The sequence below is a fragment of the Triturus cristatus genome, chromosome 7 (genome assembly GCF_964204655.1).
Source record: "Triturus cristatus chromosome 7, aTriCri1.1, whole genome shotgun sequence".
NCBI classification, from domain to species: domain Eukaryota; kingdom Metazoa; phylum Chordata; class Amphibia; order Caudata; family Salamandridae; genus Triturus; species Triturus cristatus.
In genome coordinates, this window is record NC_140590.1 from 929,242,683 (window position 1) to 929,262,657 (window position 19,975).

A 19,975-nucleotide genomic window follows, 5' to 3' on the forward strand; every position below is an offset into this window, starting at 1 on the left:
GAGTCAAAGTGTGATGAAGGGAAATAAGTCCCAGTAACCAACAAGCATTGGCATAGCCAATAGGTCTCGCCTTTGGGACCTTATAAGTGTTTAGCCATGCAACAGTTGCATAACTAAATACTTATAAGGTCCCAAAAGCGAGACCTATTGGCTATGCAGAGCGGCCGTGCAGCCGCGAAAGTGAAAGTGATCGTGATCAAACATCAAAGCGGCCGTGCAGCCGCGAAAGTGAAAGTGATCGCGGCAAAGCGCGGCGCGCGCGCCCGCGCACATGCACTGTAGCTCTAGGCTGGCCTGGTAGCACTTTTTGGAGCCCTCTCAATAAGTCTCGCCAGACCAGCGCATGCGCTGGGTCAGGCGAGACCTAAAAATGAGTGCTGGTGCATACCGCCTGCAATCAACAGCACAAACTATGCACTTACATTTTGATGCTTTTCTTTACAGTAAAATATGTTGCTGAAAAAAATAACAAAAAGCGAAGGAGAGTATTTTCCTTCAAAAATGTAAGAATTTCAACAGACTTGTAAATGGAAATTCATTAAACACGTAGAAATGTCCTCAAGTTGAAAAATGATGATTTTTGCCCAGCTACCCTCCCTGGCTGTATTCCCTAATGATATTGTCCTTCTTTCATGCACTTCTAGCTTCTTTGCCTAAGTTTGATAACTTCCAGCATAGCTCTCCATGATAACCTAATACTTGCCATCTTTTCAAGTGATTGGAATATGTGGGTGTGCTATATGCAACTGAATATACATTGTCTGATTTTCACCCCCAGATGTTTGTTGCTGAAGAAAACGTGGACTTCCGAATACATGTGGAAAACCAAACACGCGCAAGAGATGACGTAAGCAGAAAGCAGCTAAGGCTTTACCAGCTATACAGCAGAACAAGTGGGAAACACATCCAGGTGTTAGGAAGGCGAATAAGTGCAAAAGGAGACGATGGAGATAAATATGGTAAGAATTAGCACTTTCCAGTCATCTTCAAAGAAAGGGTCTGTGACTTCAAAATGTAGAACAAGGCGTGTCAAATCCACATGTATAAATAGTTACAGCTTTCAATAAATCTCTGTGGTCTAAGAAACGAGTGACTAACTCATTTTATCGATAAGCATGTACTCTTCAATTCTCCTACACAATTTGTTCAGGAGAGTATGTGGGACACCACGGTCCCATATGCTGCTCATGTTACTCTTGTGTTAAGCGCGCAAATGAAGATTATCATGGGTCCAATAGAATCATGCAATGTTCTCAGGTCATGGTTTTTTATTTTGGTCAGCACGCAGTAGGTGACATGTTTCTATTGACCATTTGCGAGTATTGCCACCCACACCGCACGCCAATGCACCTCACAGCCCTGCCTACCTGCTCTGAATAGTCAGCTTGATGCCTCTGCCACCTCCCATCTGCACTTGGTGGTTAGCTTGCAGCCGCTGCCCATGCCAGTGTGCCATCCATGGTCTGCTTGCTACCCCTGCCCCTTCTGTCTGCCCTATGTTCTCTGCGTGCATGTCCCTGCCGCACCCATCATTCTCTCCATGGTCCAATGTGTTGCATCTGTCTCTGCGAACCTGCTCTCAGTGATCAGCTTACTGCCCCTACTCCTGATCCCTCCTTCCTTCTTTTCATTCTCCATGTATGCCCCGTGCCCTCTTCCCCAGCACTCTATGGTCCGTTTGTTTACCCTGCCCTTCAGGTTCAGCGTGCTGCCTCTGCCTCTGTCCCCCTGACTCCCTGTTCTTTACATGTGTGCCCCTGCCTCCTCATCCTAAACACCTGCCCTCTCGGGTCAACTTGCTGCCCCTGCCCATGCCGGCCACGCCTCTGTGATCAGCTTGCTGCTCCTGTATATATAAGCCTCCTTTCCATGGTCATTTGCTGCCTCTGCCTTGCCACCCTCCCCTGGTCTCTGTTCTCCATGTGAGTGCGACTAGTTACATTCCGCCCACCCTCTGTGGGCCTTTGAGCTGCCCCTGCCCATGCCTGCCTGCCCGAATGGTCAGCTTGCTGTCTCTGCCCATGCCTCCTTCCTCCTGCTCTCCATGATCAGCATTTTGCGATGCAGCGCGCGCAAAGGAATTCGTTTTATTTATTTAAATGTGTACTTACCTCCGTTCATCCATATTCCGGTGTCTACATTTCCCCACTCTGCCCCTCCCTCGCCCCGCCTCACTGCCCCATCGAACTCCCTCCACGGACTGCTACTGGGTTAATGTCTTTCTTTTCATTTCTAAATTAGTAAGTAATTGAGACATTAAGAACGTTTAGGCCAGTCTCCTTCCATCCACTCCCTAATTCTTGTTTAGAAGTTTCATATAGGTAGTTTCTGTGATGAGAAGTCTTTCCTCTGTGTTAGCTCTTCTGCAGAGACTCCTGTAGATCTAGTATGTGGTTCTCATTCTCCATTATTATTTCAATACCTTGTTAAGGTGTGTGCTTAAGGCACACACCTAACTACAAGGAAACAGAGCACTGTGCAATGTCGGGATACTTGGAGGGCAGCACAAGTAGACAGGGTACGGAAGCTAGATCAGGGAAGGCTGGAGGCTTTCACTTTTACAGTAATAAATATTAATAATTCCTATTTGTAAAGCACGAGCATATCACCCATTAGGGGGTTTAAGGCGCTGTGGGCCATCAGGGAGATTTAGTGAGCTATTGCCCAAAGTCACATGATGCTGAGCAGAGTAGAGCTGCCGCCGGGGATCAAACCGCGAGCCCGGTGCTCCGGAGTCAGCCGCTCTGGCCGCTGCGCCACACCTCTTCCTCTCCAAGGTTCCGAGGTTCGAGGATGGTTACATGTGAATGAGGTGCTGCTTGAGGTCTTGGGTCTTCATTTCTTTTGGTAAGTCGAGGAGGCGTGGAACTTTCCAAATCCTAGTGGCAGGGATTTCAAGATTCTCAATGCATAGCAGAAGATAGACTGGTGTCTGCTTGCAGGAATCTTTTGTTTAGAGCCTAGCATGGCTGTCACTGTGGGGATCCTGTAGCCCACAGGATATCTTGCTTTCAAGTTATGGCGACGCGGTTGCGTTTAAAGCCTTGTAAGTAATGCACCATGTTTAATGCTATGTTTAGTGTTCTATGCTAAAGAAGAAAGAATTAGACTGGGCGAACCCAGAGAATACAGCAAGTCAAGCTGATGAACAAGTGCCTCCCAAGTTTCAAAACATCCTTTAATGAGTTGAGAAATGCTGCGATAAAAATGGAAGAGCAATTGCTTCTCTTGGAGATCATACCAGGCACAGATTTTGTGAAGCTTCATCAGGTTGTCTTCAAGCTCAACCCAATGTTTTTCTAGAAATTGGAAAGGCCATAACCTCTCAGATTTATTGAGAGAGTTTTTGGCACTGATTCTTGATTTCTTCCCAATCCAAACGGTTTGCTTTAAAGTCAGTCAGACATCAATAAAGAAATTAACTGAAACGACCATAGCAACCTGCAAACGAAAAATAGAAACACATTAATTTTTGGCGATGTTGCAATGCCAATCCACGCGCTTGATAGGAAAAGTCATACATGCAGCACGAGGAGACAGAGGGTTCATTTCATAAATGAGGTGAAGTTGCTGGCCATTAGCACGCCCGTTTACTTAAAATGGGACATAAGCACTTTTAAAGGAACACTTTGAGAAGGTAGCCTTGTCTCTTCGGTGGGGAGCAGAGTGGCGATACTTAGGAAGCGTTTGGAATGACCTTAAAATCCAAGGGCACCATATTATGTTCTGGGCAGAAAACCTCCACATTAGTCAGGAAGACCTTCACAGAAGCATTTCCCCCCTTGTATAAGAACAAGAGTCTATGATTTGCAGAGGGGGGTCTTGGCCATCCTTTAACAAGGGCCATGGCTTTGTGGAGATTGAGATCTTGATTCATTTCAATTAGCGCTTTCAATCCACGAGGAGCTAGAATATGTGTGGCACTTGCAACAAGACAGATCTAAAGACATCTCACCCCAGTGTCGTCCCCAACAACTTAGATATAAACTTCCATAGCGCTAACATTTTCATAATATCATCTATTGTGACTTGAGACTTTACTATTTAGGGCTGAAAAACTGGAGGTTCTCCGTGTCAGATAATTTTTCATTGACATCTGACCTATGAAAGGGGCTGTTACAAATTCTGATGCACATGGATATCGTGTGAATGCCTAGGTACATACTTCAAATGAATTCTAAATTTATGACCACGAGGTAACCCCTCTTTCCTCTTGAACCCACCATCCTGCCGTTCAGCAGCCTCTTTCTCTCTTTAAAATATACTGCTTTGGAACTTACATACTTTTCTCCCTCTCTTCTTTCTGCTGTGTTTGGTTCTTTGATCCTGCTAGTATCTAGCATTGCTCCAAGCTGTGCTAGACAAAGGTGGCCGCGGATTCAGCCTCCGCTGCAGGAGCCGTGGCCACATAGTGCCAGAAGATTGTAGCAACAGGCTTCCAAGCTAGACATACCCTTACTGTCCTTATCTACGAGTTTTCTCCAGCACACCCCTCCCACTTGCAGAGATTCCATGCAAGACTGCTGCCTACCTGGTGGACACGGGTCGCACTGCCAGTAATCACGGTGGACCGGCGATCTAAATTGGGGACATCATCAGTCTGTGGCGTCATGACCTTCAAAGACATCCCCAATGACAAAGAGCTCCACCATCAAGAGCCGTAACTTCCCTTGTCCTCTTGTTAATTTGCGATTATCATTAATTATGGAATATATTTATCATATGGATAACAAGGTAATACAATTCAGAGCCTTTATGGACACTGACAAGGGGCTGACCGCAAACATCTCTGCAGTTTTTATAATGCGCAGTGCTGTAAGATAATGCCTAGTCTTTCTGTTCACCACAGGCTTTTGATAGCAGACACTTCGCTGAATCTCCCGTTGCGTCAGTAGAATGCATATTCAGGGAGGTTGCCCTCAAAAGTGATTTTCAAGAAGAGGGTTAGACTGATCTGGACTCTTAAGAAGTCGATGAGATATTACACGCTTTGAGGGATATTGCACTTGCATCATATAGCACATTTATCACATAGGGATGATGCTATCCTGCACATTAATTTGATTCTTAACTTTGGTCACTGTTAAAGTAAATAGTTGTTGGACTGATTCACAGAACAGGGGTGAATATTGACATGCATATGTAATTCATGTGCATCGCCACACATAGACCTGGGCAGTTTATTTCCAACTCATGAATCTTCACCACGTTTTCCCAAAAAAACTCTGTGAACTCATGAGTGTATGTGTTCCAGCAGGGCCCCAAATCCAGTCCTGAATTTCTGTTGGATTTTAGGAGCTGCAAAAGATGTAATAGTTTTTAGAGATTACTTCAGCCAGCAGGGGAGGCTATGCTCCCGCGGGACTGTAAAGGCTTTTGAGGATGGCCTTTGAAACAGCTCTAACTGTCTAACTATTATTTTTCCAAACAATAAACATACAGTATACATAAAATGAAAGTCTTTTGGTTACCAGGTTTCCTCTTTTGGTCTGTTAAATTGACATTCACATTTCCCTTCTGCCCACCACAGCACAGGGCATGGGGCAATGGGTCAGCTAACTCAACCCATAGGGTCACTTCCCTTTGAGGGATTGCATGAGGCATGTGCACATTGTTCACAACTGCCTAAAAATAGTTATTTTCTCTTCAGTGACAAAGTTCAAAGTGTATTTTTTGTTAAATGTTTTTTTTTATATTAATTTTAAGTACTGGCTATTTATTTTGCCTGCTCTTTGAGTGCCCAGTACGATAGTGATTAATTATCTGTCTCCTTGTTATAAATTGTTTAAGTGACAGTCTAATATTGTGGCTGCCTGAGATTTGAGTATTTGGTTAGGTAGGGATCTCTTCTTGTCTTGGCTTGTTATTAAATAACACATCACTATTGCTTAGGTGGTAGCATGTTTTATTTATTTTTATTTTAGTGGCACATATTAAAAACAAATGTAAACATTGGACCACCCTGCCGAGTCCAGATCTATTGGTTTTGCCAGTGCTGTTTGTAAAATTCAGAGGTCAGGCTTCAGCAGAAAAGTATAGGCTTCCCTCATAATATTTTTCTATTATGCAAATGTAGGAGGAGGACTAGGACAGTCCCTATTCTTCCTCCATAGACATAATCAACAGGCATTAGCAAAGCCAATATGATTGGCTTATAAGTCAAAGGGCCTCCTCAGTAAATGGTGAGCTAGGGTACTCAATATCTCTTCATACATGCACTGTGTACAACATCCTTGCACTCATGCCTCCATTCATCAACACACTAACTCATTCTTCAATTCATCCTCTCACCCACCCACAATGAAACACACACACACAAGCTCAACATGCATATGAGAAATTAAAATGCTATCATATAACCCTGGGGTGCATTTGCTGCAAAGCAGAACAAGTTAAACATTTAACATAACAGCGAGAGGAAATATTACAATCATATTGTTTACAGTGGTTAATTGCTGTACTAATCCAAGATGGAGAAATGTCGCTTTTAAATGTGGCAGTTATCTTGGTATGGTAAAACCGTTACACACTACGGGCAATACCCTTCAAGATGTCTACCCAGTTTAGAAGCATGGGATGTGGTACACTGCAGATGAAATGAACCGTAAACAAGCAGACTGGTAGCATTGTCAGAGGAGCTGCAAGCACATACAAAAAGAAAAAAAGAGAAGGTAATAAAAGAGGGGGGCTGTTAAGGTGAAGATTCAAAACGAATGCAATTAAAGCACACACCCTGGCACCATAGCATGCTCAATTTCAAACAGAGATGCATACGTCATCAGTCAAATGAATTCACTCAGGGGTCAAAATGGGCAAAAACCCTGAAAGATGGATGAAATCATTATGGCCCTCAGGGATGGGCCAGGTACCATTGCCTGTAGACTCTGTGAAATCTCCTGGAGTTCTCCTTGACCTTCACCTTTCTTTGTCATTTCATACAAAATCCCTAGTATCCTATTCTTTCTTTCAGTTGAAAGTTTTGAAAAAACTCTCCCTTTTAACCTTCATGGACAAGTGATGGCATCTTGTCTTTTATCAACACTAGGTTACCTCAATCTTCTGTACTAAGGTCTTCCTGATGTGGCTCTCCATCAGCTTAAACAGGTTCAACATTTCCAGCAAGAGTAGCTCATGGATTAAAAAAAAGTAATCATATCACCAATGCCTGTATCAGTCTGCACTGGCTCCTTATGAGGCCGAGAATTTAATTTATGGTCCTTTGCCTTATGCATAAGGTTTTTTATGGTCTTGAATCGGCTTTCTTTGCATCTGGCTTCTTGATTTACAACACTGCTAAATGTCTATGTACGGGCACTGCTATGCTCTTCTGGGTGCCCAGATGTAGGAAATCCAACATAGGTGGTAGATTGCTGTCTGTAAGCAGCCCTCAGTTATGGAACATGCTTCTGATCAATCTGAAATTTAGGTAGGCCTTCATAGCTTTACTTTTTCTTAACTGTTCTTTTAGTCTTCTCTCCATTGCTTCAGTGTTATTTTTTTAAATCTAGATAGTGCCAAGACACCGTTGTGGGTGAACGTTGAGCTCTAGAAGCTCCTTATTCAGGCAACCACAAACTATCTGTTCACAGACTTTAACCACTGTATTATGAATCCACTCATAAATACCTATTGGCTTTAGCACAGCTTCTCACTAAAATAGGTTGTGCCTACTGTCTTTGTCGTAACCTTTCATAGTAAACTAAACAGAACTATGGCATCGGACATACATTTTCCCAACAAACCGATCTGCATTTAGCCTTTCTCATTTTCTTGTCAAAATATTCAACTCAGGATTACTTTATTGAGCATAAATATTCCCACAAGCGAAGAGTTATAAAATTGCAAATATTTACAAATAAAAACCTGGAAAACCAATTTATAAGTACTCTGAAGAGGGCCTAACAAGGATTATCACAATGCAAATCATTTACTCTCAGCATTAGCCAACATCAAAGCTGTTGCCTACTCTGTAATCTGTGACATTTAACTAAATTACTGTCTACAGGCTTTAACGCAGTATAATAACAATCCAGCCTTACAGACCCATTGTCTGCAAAATGTGTTTTTCACTATAAATACGTCAACCCTATTTCCTCTTCGCAGCTTTTTATAATAAATAGATCAGATATATGGCAACTGACTTAACTTCTCCCTATGAATCAATCAGGCATACAGCCTTTATTATTGGCGTGTCACCATAACTAGCTCAGGCCTAGTTTATTGAACAGAAACCTTCCCCCTAAACAACAACCATTGGCATATAGTCATAACATTAAAATATACACACAATTACAGTTGGCTAAACATTATACACCAACCCCAAGTGGACCTAAAAGTGATTTTACATTACAAATCTACTACACCAAAGATTTGTCAGAGATGGTAACCAATCCCAAAATCCTAGGCTACTATGGTAATCTGTGAGAGCCCATGTAACAAAATGGGCATGCAGAGGTTTAGCAGCAGTGCAACAGAAATCCACCCTTACAAGCCCATTGACATTAATATATGCTTTACACAATAGAGAAGTCAGGCCTACTGCATTTGTCATACCATCATAATAATAGATGAGACCAATGACATCTGACAAATAGCTTCATTGGCCCGTAACCATAACCTACTTAGACCCAGTATATTAAGCATAGGCTTTCCAAAATGACATACTTGTATTACTATCCTTCCTTTTCAGCAGAAGCACACATCTGTCAAATCAAATGCAGTTGTTAAGGAAACATGTGGAAGGAGCCCAAGCCTCTTTCCAGTATTGATTTATAAAGCTTATTTGTTTTTTTTTAAATCGCATAAGGTCTAGCGATAGCTGCTCTATCAAACTTGACCTAAAAATGATTATGATCATAGTGAGATGATTCACGCTACAGACATAATAGTTTCTATTATGTTTACAGCACCGGGAGGAAATGACAGCTGACAGCTGTCCCAGTTCTCCTATCACTATAAGTATTATGGTGGTCCACTATGGCTATAGAAAGCATACTCGTACGAAAATTAGATGAAGCTAACCACAGACTGCCATGCAAGATCCTGCTCTTCTCACTGGTTATTTAAAACATAATACAGCTTGGTCTGTGAAATAGACATAAAATAAGCATGCAGGTGTTGCAGCGGAAGCCATACACTTTCAAACTTAACCTTAACACTCCTACTGGGCCTATAAGGTAGGATTTCCACTCAGTTTTCACCTCAGAGGCGATGGTCCTCCGATGGACCTTTCTCTGTAGTAGTGAGGGGTAAGAAATCTGGTTGTCCAACTCTCAGCTACCCAATGAGGACCATTAATTGGTAGCCAACTCACCCATTGGTGAACAGGTTCAAATATAGTACTCCATGATATAAAAATAAAGTATTGCAATTGGTAGACTGAACCTCCTAACAAAGTGTAGTCTGTCAAAAATCATACAAACCAAAAGCTCTGCTGTGGCTACTCAGAATGAAAGCAAATTAAACTGATGTTCTGAGAATAATCTATGACTCTCTCTCTCTGTTATACATTTAAAATAAGCAGAGTTTCTGCAAAAAAAACATTAGGCACAATAAGACACAGACAACTTTAGATCATTTGGTTATTGTATTAAATATCCAAAATCAATGCATATAAGTAACATGTTAAGAAACTCAGTCATAAATCTAACAGTTCGAAATATAAAACCACACATATAGTCAAGTAAATCTATCCCTAAATAAAAGAATCCACAAAGAGGATGATTGAATGAATCATTCCTGCCACCAACAAAAGCAGGAGATTGGTTCACAAAGGTTCTCTTAGCATGGGCAAGGGGATCAAGTTAAAATCCACTAGGGGAAAAAGTCAATGGGAATGGGCAAGGGGCAATATAGTATAAATGAGGAAAGTTCAAGTCTTTTTCTCATCAAACTGCTCGAATTGTCCAACAGGCAAGTTGATCAGCAAGGGCAAAAGACAAGGGGCACAAAAGATAAGTCCGGCAGGCAGGCTTGAGGCAAGGAAAATGAAACGTGGGTTGCATGAGCTTGTGCATAAGCTTAACCTCAATTCTCCTGAATAATGAAGTTCACATAATACTTATTTGTCATCATGACATCAATTGTCGGTCCACAATGATCTTTTCGTCATGTGATCGATCTTACAGCTTTTCAGGTACAAATTGATACGCAAGCATATTTTCCCATGCACATCAACTGTCCATTACGTCCTTACAGGTTAGTTGACAAACAGCTTATTTACATTGTTACTCTCCACCTATATAGCCCAAACTTCGAGTTCCCACTATTCATGCACCAAGGGATGTAAGAAAGACTTTGTAGTCCAAAGGAACGTTGCATGCACAAGAACAAAGAAGCAACATTTAAGAAACGTAAGTCCACTGCACAATGCTCTAAAATGTTAAGTTTTATCATTAGCTTTTCATAACATCTGTTAATAATATAAGGTAATCAGTTACTTAAACATCTTAGCTCACTATTTGATTAATCCAACTGTTTCTATCTAGTCAAGCATACATTTACGGTGCTAGCACATCAACTTTTCTCAGTTTTCGTGTTGTTTTTCTAGACGTGTGCAAAGTGCACATTTATGTTTTCATTGTGGAGATAGGTTTGGGTGTCAGGCAAGGCAAGAACAGCTTTTACGCTGCATTACAGGAATTGTGAATTATTTCAAGATGCAGTTCAAATTGAGGTATGGTTTCTGTTTCTAACTGATATACTTGAAAGCATTATTACTGACCTCTGTATTGTGACCCATGTATGTACAGTGGTCGCTGTGAATGGGATCAGCACTATGCATTTTTTATCACCCACAAAAGATAAGAACATATACTACAGATCATAGGATGATTGGGTGACTCCGACAGAATGCTTTGTGTAAGCTGCATTCCAATTGAAACAGCAGGGTTTGGAGATTTAGTCTGGTTGACTAAATTTGCTAAATCAATTACTAGCAGTCATTGGCCTCAGCAGTTGCAAAAGTTCTAATGGATGCAACAGAATAGCAGTTCCACGGGGAGAGATTATTATTTTACATGGCCTTGTGTAGGAATTTGGCTTCATCTCATACCTTCCATCGCCTTGCTAGTTCATAAATTCTAGGTTTCCTGTGATGTGAAACTTTAAAAAAAAAAGAAGCTAAATACCGCTTGTAAGTCTGGAAAAAGCCGTGTTGCATGTTCATTCTTGTGGGGCTGATAGCTGAGCTGTGTTTACTTGCAAGACAAAAGGCTAAGGGGCATATTATCAAGACAGTCGATAAAATTATCGCTGCTTTAGCGGCAGAAAACTGCAGCTAAAACGGTGATAATGGGCTTGATAATATGCTCTATGGAATTCCAATTGAAGCCCATGTTAGATGTGAAGGACATCTAACCTGAGCTTCAATTGGAATTCCATAGAGCATATTAACAAGCCCATTATCGCAGTTTTAGCTGCAGTTTTCTGCCGCTAAAGCGGCGATAATTTTATCGCCTGCCTTGATAATATGCCCCTAACATTTTATAGCTTCCTAATCTATTGCTCTCCAAACTACTCTTTAAGTAGTAATACATCAAAGAGGAAGTATTCCCAGGTGAATGCTTCTCCACAACAGTATTTCCTTTTCAAATGCTGACATTTGCTTGTTAATGATTTATTGGAAAAGTTAACCTACAACATACTGCATCTACGCTGTGAGGTGATGTTTGGTTGAGTTGTCTGATATCACTATGCTTATCAAGATTACTACTGAAAAGCTCTCTTTCTCTACTAATAAGAATGACAATTTGTGTAGATGTTAAAAGCCTAATTTTACATGTAGGATATTCCTGTGTGGTCTTTTGAATTCATTTGTTAATCAAGTGTTAGGTGTTAATGGGATATTTTTCTATTCTTTTTGATCAATAAAATGAAGTTAAGCCTTGATCAATTGTGGTTTACTTGCTGCGCAGATTATCACTAGTCGTCAGTGGGTTGTGGCCTCAGCACTCTAGACTGAGCAGGGGCAGGGGTTGGTTACATCTTGGAGACATACTAGTGCGGAGTTGTCAGCCTAACCCCATGCTGCAGTCAGGTCAAAAAGAACCAGGGGCCTGTCCACAAGAAATACAAGAAATCCTAGTCTTCTCGCTCTCTTTCTCTCTAGTCGCACTAGTATTCATACGTGTGAGGTGTGAGGGTGGAGCTGCCATGTAGCTCTGAAGATATATTCAAAACCAAACCTAATTTGGGTAGCTTCCATTATACAGGTTCAGGCCTGATTAGTTTGATTTTCACCTATTTTTTCTTCTATTTTTGTCCGTGGAACCCAAATAGACTCTTATGTATCAGCCAATACACACGTTATTACTTCCCTTTTAAATGACCTCTGAAAAGGGAAAGGTTCAGATTGCTCTGCTGGAACGTGCACGCGTTGTAAAGCTGGCACTGTAGCAATACAAGCTATAGTATTTCGCTGGTCTAGGATCTAAAGATTCTTGTGGCACATCATTAAAAGTAAACGCATTGTAGGCCACTCCCTGTCTGACAACTCGCAGTATTTAAATATTTGATCAATGATCACGCGCAAAATGCCTTAGCCCTATCTCATTTGCTCCAAGACTTACCTAGTTGGAAAACAAAACTTCCAGTTTTGACTGAATGCGCTCTTTTATTTGGCATAAAAATGTCTCTGAGTTGGCCACAAAATGGCACTGACTGGGAATAAAATTGCAATAACATGTTCTACATTGACCTCAAAGTAAACCTAGCAAAACTGAAAAAAAGAAAAAAAGTGTAATGCATTACTTCAGTTGTCTCTCAAAGCTGTGACCTGCAACTGCTTTTAATTGCTCTCCTTCTGCTCTTAAATGGTCTTGGTTTAGTGCATACACTTGCATTCTTTTCATTATCAAGGGTGCAAGCAATAGTTAGCCCAGTTAACTATAACTGGCGAATTTCAGTTTTTTGTTTTAAAATGATAGTTTTTATATTATTCCAAGGCCTCACTGTAACATCACTTAAACCTTTGTGTTTTTTCAGCGAATTGCTAGTGTTTTTCAAATGTCACCTAAATTCTTAGCACCTTATCTAAACATAACGTTACTTTAGCCTTTATTGTTTCAGTGAATTTCTAAGTTTTTAAGATAAAGTAAGATATTATTAACAAACCTAACTATAACTTCACATTAACATTTTCTTTCATTTGTGAATTTCTGGGGTCTTTTAACGTGAAGTAGGGCTTGGCACAACGTCTTGCAGGTAGCCAACCCCACAACATGCATGGCCTTGTGAAGCAGAGGGTTGGCTGTAGAGCATCACCTGTGGCACATGGGGCCAACACTCTAAAAGGTACTAGCCAGCTACCAACCACCCCAGTCCAAATATTCCTTTTTTTCCAGTCCTGCAGGTCCACATGAGGGCCTTGGTAGGTCAGGAGCTGTCAAAAGCTTCTGCAAGACTAACATAGGACTGGTGCCTGAAAAATATATATTTTCTAATTATAGGCCCAGGTGGTGTCCTTCTAGGGCCCCTCCATGAAGACCAGGGGGTCAGGGTACCACTACCCGACTCCTTTCTAAATGTTAATAATTGTATTTTTTAGTACACTGTGAACCTATGTCCTCTAATGCTGACCACAACATCATTCTTCATGGTGTGGCGAGCCAATCAAATTCCTCAAAACTATGGGTGGGACCACTGAGTTCTGTTGTTGCCAAACACAGTCAATGATTAAAAGCACCCTTGCGGCCAATCAGATTGCTCTATGTTTTAAATTTAGGTTCCCGCAGGACTCCCACCATACTCCCATGGAACCTACTGTCCAGATATGTCCATTTTCTGTGCCTTAGTTTCTCAAACACAGTTGAACTGATTAATACCAAATCACAAAAAGTACGCTTTATGGGTAAAGATCTAGCTTTCTGCCAAATTTGGTGTAATACTGTTCAGCCATTTTTTCAATATCGTTATTTAAAATTCTCTGTGGAATTTGCAAGGGGAAAACATGTTTTGGGACCCTCCCCTTTTTCTCTCCCCAAAACGTTATGGTAAGGTGGATGAACTTTTTTTTTTAAAGATTTGTTAAGATTCATCAAATGGTGCCAAAGTTATTTGCAAAACAAAAAATGCTCTTTCTATAAAAAGTGTGGCCTAGCTATAAAAACAGTGGTGACCACAACTGTGTACTAAACACACACGCATGTGCATGCACATACACATACATATATACTGAAAAAAACAAATATTCAAATAACCTTATCATTAGGTGAGAATATCAGTAAACGTAACATTTTAAACATACAACACCACTGAAATTCACCCTAAGTTAACAATAACTCGTGCCCCCGCCATGCACAGTTTTCTTATCAATAAATTCATTGTAAATGTTACAGTGATATTATCAAAGATGTCATAGATGATGTCATGAGTGATGTAATAAATTGAGTAATTAGCAGTGCATGGTGAGGGCACGAGATATAGTTACCTTAGGGCACGAGTTATAGGTTGCCAGAGATAACTATATCTAGTGAATTTCAGTGGTTTTGTACATTTAAAATGTGATGTTGTCACTGATTTTCTCACCTAACTATAGCATTGCTTTACCCTTTTTTTCAATGAATTTCTAGTTTTTTTTTAATGTAAACTTATATTTTGTTACCATACGTACATTACCACAGGGCCTCCACAGCCCTGCCAGCCCCCTGCCTGCACCTATCACACATGCAGTGGAAGCCGGCATTGCTCCCTCCCCGCAGGAGCAGTTTTCTGGTGCTCCCCCAGGGTGGGAATCATTTTGTATTTACCTGTTTGATGAGCACCGGCAGGGACGCTGTGCCACGCGCCCCCACTCCTCTTAAAAAATACTGTGGGCCCGGGGTCGAATCTGGCTCAGGGAGGGAGACCGTGTCCCCCCATATCCTAACTATTGAAATTGGGCCGCAGGAATGGGGTCCCAAGCGCCAAAAACAGCCCAGGGAGGAGGACGCATGCCCTCATTACCAAATTATTTTATTTGGGCTGAATGCGACTCGGGAGGAGGGTTGTGCGCTCCCCTTCCCTTAATTAAAGAATGCAACCCTGGGGACCCAGATTTTTTTTCTATCCTACAGGAGCCCCACAGGATTGCTGAAAAAATTGCAATTTTTTTTTTTTTTAAATTTTGGCACTGGCGGGAGGGTCTGGGACCCTTCATGGGGCCTAGGAGGGCAGGGTGCCCTGCCCCCTTATATTATATTTTCCTCTAACTTCAGGACAGGGGACTAAGCATCAGAGTCCCGTAATGGCTGCCGGCAGCATTTTTGACATGTTGCTGGGAGCCAATCAGAGTGCTCGCTCCCCACTTGACATATCACCTCAAAAATTTGCATGCACACACTAGGCAAAAAAAATTCACTTTTTTGGAAACTTTTGCAGAGATTCATCAAACGTTGCCAAAGTTATTAGCAACACATAAAATGCATTTCGTACGGAAACACTGACCTAACTATAACTAACCAGTGGCCACCGCCACTGGACAGTATGTGTATATATATATATATATATATATATATATATATATATATATATATATATATATATATATATATATTACCTACTGGCGGTCGCCAGTAGGTAGTTATAGTTAGGACCGTGTTTCCATAGGAAATCTCAAAATTCTATTTTGAATAACTTTGGCACCGGTTGATGAATCCTCGCGAAATTTTCAAAACTAATGGGGCGCTACGCTCCGCTCCTACCCTGAAAGTCTCGGGGTGATTCGTCAAGCGGGGGCTGAGAAAAAAGGGGGGTCCCAAAACGCGTTTTCCCCATGCATTTTTCCATAGGACCTTTAGACACAGCTACAGCCCGAACGGCTGAACAGAATTACTTGTAATTTGGCAGAGAGGTAGTCCGCAGGTCAAGGATGTGCCTTTTGTAGGTCTGGTGTAAATCTGTTCAGTAGTTCCTGAGAAAATAGCATTTAAATCAATATATATATCTGTAAGCGCGCTCCGTGCGCTTATGGTAAGCTTACCGTACGCGTACGGTGACGTGCGCGAGCTCAATTCTGATTGGTGGTTACATGACTGTAAACATTCGAATCGGTCGAAATCAGGAAGTATCGGCCGCCATTTTCTGTCTCTCGCAGTGAAAAACAAAGGCTGATAACATGAAAAGGGGGCAACGAAGAGAGTTGCAGACCCCCTAGCGTTCGTCAGGGGGTTCACAAAGGACCAAAAAGTATGAAAAATAAATTTAATAATTTGAAAAAAAAATCGCGGAGTGCGCGTACGGTAAGCTTACCGTACGCGTACGGTAAAAAAAAAAAAAAAAAAAGAATTAACAATCACATTTAATATATAAATCTAAGGACCCCCAAGGGAGGAAAAACCAATTGATATTTTGTAAAAAATGGCGAGGCGTGCACGGTACGAAATGCGCAACGTGGGCACCGTGCGCGCAAAAATTACAAATAAATACATAACTTAGCATTTAAAAAAACGTACAAATTCACTGAAAAAAACCATAGGTTTCACACACGTTATAGTTAGGAATTAGCATTTAAAAAACCTTGCAAATTCACTTAAAAAACCATAGGTTTCACACAAGTTATAGTTAGCTGTACATTTCACTCGTAAAAAACCAATGAAATTCCACGTTATAGTTAGATCAGGTAACTATAACTTGCGCGACCGCAATGCACAATGTGTCATTTCAGATGTCATCATTGATGTCATGAGTGATGTCACTGACCATGTCAGAAGTGATGTAATATGTCACGTCATCAGCAGTTTATTGTGGTCGCGCAAGTTATAGTTACCTGATCTAACTATAACGTGGAATTTCATTGGTTTTTTACGAGTGAAATGTACAGCTAACTATAACTTGTGTGAAACCTATGGTTTTTTTAAGTGAATATATATATATATATATATATATATATATATATATATATATATATATATATATATATATACATATATATATATTTAATCCAAGATGGTTAAGATGTACCCGACTTCAGGCGCTGCTCGACGGGTGCGTCACCTCGCGGTTGAACCAAACCGCCAATATCCACCACAGCACTCCCACAAGGGAAGAAGAGGTCGCACTCCAAACAGCTTTTTAACTCCATTTTAATGTCGCAGAACCAACAATTTCCCAACGCGTTTCGGTATCCCAGATACCTTGTTCACGGTTGTTGTTTGCTCAATGCTTTCAAAAAAAACTTGTTCTTTTAATAAAGTGAATTGAAGGAAGTTCACTGACATCATTTCCTGACATCTCTCACCATTCACCCTTTGGATTATGGGTGATGTAGTCCTTGCTTAACCAGTCAATTATTTACTTGTTTAGAATGTTCGTATTTTTGCATTTGCATTTTTATTTTCCATTTCCATTTTATGAGTCTTTTGATTTTTTGCCCTCCGGTGGGATGCGTTCATGCTTCCTTACGTATATGTTTCAAGCCCTCTGGTGGGCATATTCCTTATGTTTTGATGCAATTTATTTTAACTCATTGGATTCGTGATTGCAATCTGTTTAATTTTGTTGTCACGTTATAGTTAGGAATTAGCATTTAAAAAACCTTGCAAATTCACTTAAAAAACCATAGGTTTCACACAAGTTATAGTTAGCTGTACATTTCACTCGTAAAAAACCAATGAAATTCCACGTTATAGTTAGATTAGGTAACTACAACTTGCGCGACCGCAATGCACAATGTGTCATTTCAGATGTCATCATTGATGTCATGAGTGATGTCACTGACCATGTCAGAAGTGATGTAATATGTCACGTCATCAGCAGTTTATTGTGGTCGCGCAAGTTATAGTTACCTGATCTAACTATAACGTGGAATTTCATTGGTTTTTTACCAGTGAAATGTACAGCTAACTATAACTTGTGTGAAACCTATGGTTTTTTAAAATATATATATATATATATATATATATATATATATATATATATATATATATATATATATCAAAGCTCCAAGGTTCCCACCTGTGGAGACGAACTCTGATATCCACTGCAGCAATCTTCATGAGGTAAAAGCCGGATTGGCATGCCTGTCGATTCACGCCTGACACGTTTCGTGCTCATTGAACTCTTCAGAGGCGCAACAGTCATTTTGGCATAGAGGCCACACCTCCCACTTAAAAATATGAGCCCTCCAATGGGCGGCTCGAATAAGTCCACGTTGGTTTGTGGGTCTTGTAGTGTGTGCCTCAGTTGTGTGCCGCTGTCTGAGACGTTTCAAGCCCACCAATGGGCCTCCACTCGCACATCCAGCTTGTCAATCCTCCATGGATGCCTCCACATTGAGACTCCGTGATTCGGAGCTCCGTGGCCCCAAATTTCCGGGTGGTGCATCTCCCGCGGCTGGGAGGCCGTGTAAAAATCAAAGCTCCAAGGTTCACACCTGTGGAGACGCACTCTGACATCCACTGCAGCAACCTTCATGAGGTAAAAGCCGGATTGGTGGGCGGATCCAGTTTACAGCATGCCTGTCAATTCACGCCTGACGTATGTCGTGCTCATTGCACTCTTCAGAGGCGCGACAGTCATTTTGGCATAGAGGCCACACCTCCCACTTAAAAATATGAGCCCTCCAAGGGGCGACTCGAATGAGTCTGCGTTGGTTTGTGGGTCTTGCAGTGTGTGCCTCAGTTGTGTGCTACTGTCTGAGACATTTCAAGCCCACCATTGGGCCTCCACTTGCACATCCGGCTTGTCAATCCTCCATGGATGCCTCCACATTGAGACTCCGTGATTCGAAGCTCTGTGGCCCCAAATTTCCAGGTGGTGTATCTCCTGCGGCTGGGAGGCCGCGTAAAAATCAAAGCTCCAAGGTTCCCACCTGTGGAGACACACTCTGACATCCACTGCAGCAACCTTCATGAGGTATAAGCCGGATGGCAGGTGGATCCAGTTTATAGCATGCCTGTCGATTCATGCCTGATGCGTTTCGTGCTCATTGCACTCTTCAGAGGCGCGACAGTCATTTTGGCATAGAGGCCACACCTCCCACTTAAAAATATGAGCCCTCCAATGGGCGACTCAAATGAGTCCGCGTTGGTTTGTGGGTCTTGTAGTGTGTGCCTCAGTTGTGTGTCGCTGTCTGAGACGTTTCAAGCCCACCAATGGGCCTCCACTCACACGCAACAGGTGTTTGGCTGCAGACCCTCACCTGCACCCACCCATCCATGACCACCAAACACCCTACTTTCTCAGATTTCAGCCCTTCACAGCAAAGGTTGGCCAAAGCATCTGTTGTTCAATGATGTTCAGTGGCCAGCTCCCCCCAAGTAACCTGCCCACACTGCACCCATCTTTTAGGTAAATACAGGTAAAAAAAACAGAATGACATCTACCAAAAGTGCTTCACTTCTGAAATATTCAATTTCGTTTGCATATTTCAAAAGCTTACAGACAAGTTCAAGAGTCCAACCATTGATGTATGTTGTTGTATTACAGCTTGTTCACGAAGCATTTAGTACACTGACGGGATCAGTGGTTGATCTCATTTGGTATTTCAAAAGTGTGGTTTTTAACTATAATCATTGATGGCATCAATTATGTCATTTATTTTTGTTATGAGTGATGTAGCATGTGAGGTCATAAGCAGTGCATTATAGGGGAGAAAATTATAGTTAGTTCAGTAAAATACAACTGGCCTATTTCAATGGTTTTTTTTAAGCTAGCTTATTTCTCGTTCCAATACCTAACTATAATGTCACTTTAACTGTTGGTATTTCAGTGAAACAATATCTATATAAAGATTAAAAGATAGACAGGCATTGAGCAGGTAAATTATAAAGGATCACTCAATGAGAAACTGTAGCCGACCTTCTAAGTTATTTAGTTATTTTGTTTGCCCTTTAGCATTTTCTCATTTACTTGTATTCTTATCAAAATGAAATGTTGCATTTCTTGGAAGTCCCCAGATATTTGAGATGTTTGACCTACACTGAACGTTGAGCTGAGATGTATGATAGCTTTTTCGAGTTGTAAAGCTGTTCTCCCAAAAAAACACAGCTATTTTTAG

General features: G+C 41.3%; 1 protein-coding gene across 1 annotated transcript in view; it reads left to right on the forward strand.

Annotated features, from left to right (window-relative positions):
- The window catches only part of FGF18 (fibroblast growth factor 18), a 742,080-nt gene that overhangs the window by 365,310 nt on the left and 356,795 nt on the right, over positions 1-19,975 (forward strand). Inside the window, exon 3 of the mRNA XM_085617876.1 lies at positions 779-959. Within this exon, the coding sequence (XP_085474002.1) occupies positions 779-959 (181 nt within the window). The remainder of the gene's footprint in view (positions 1-778; positions 960-19,975) is intronic.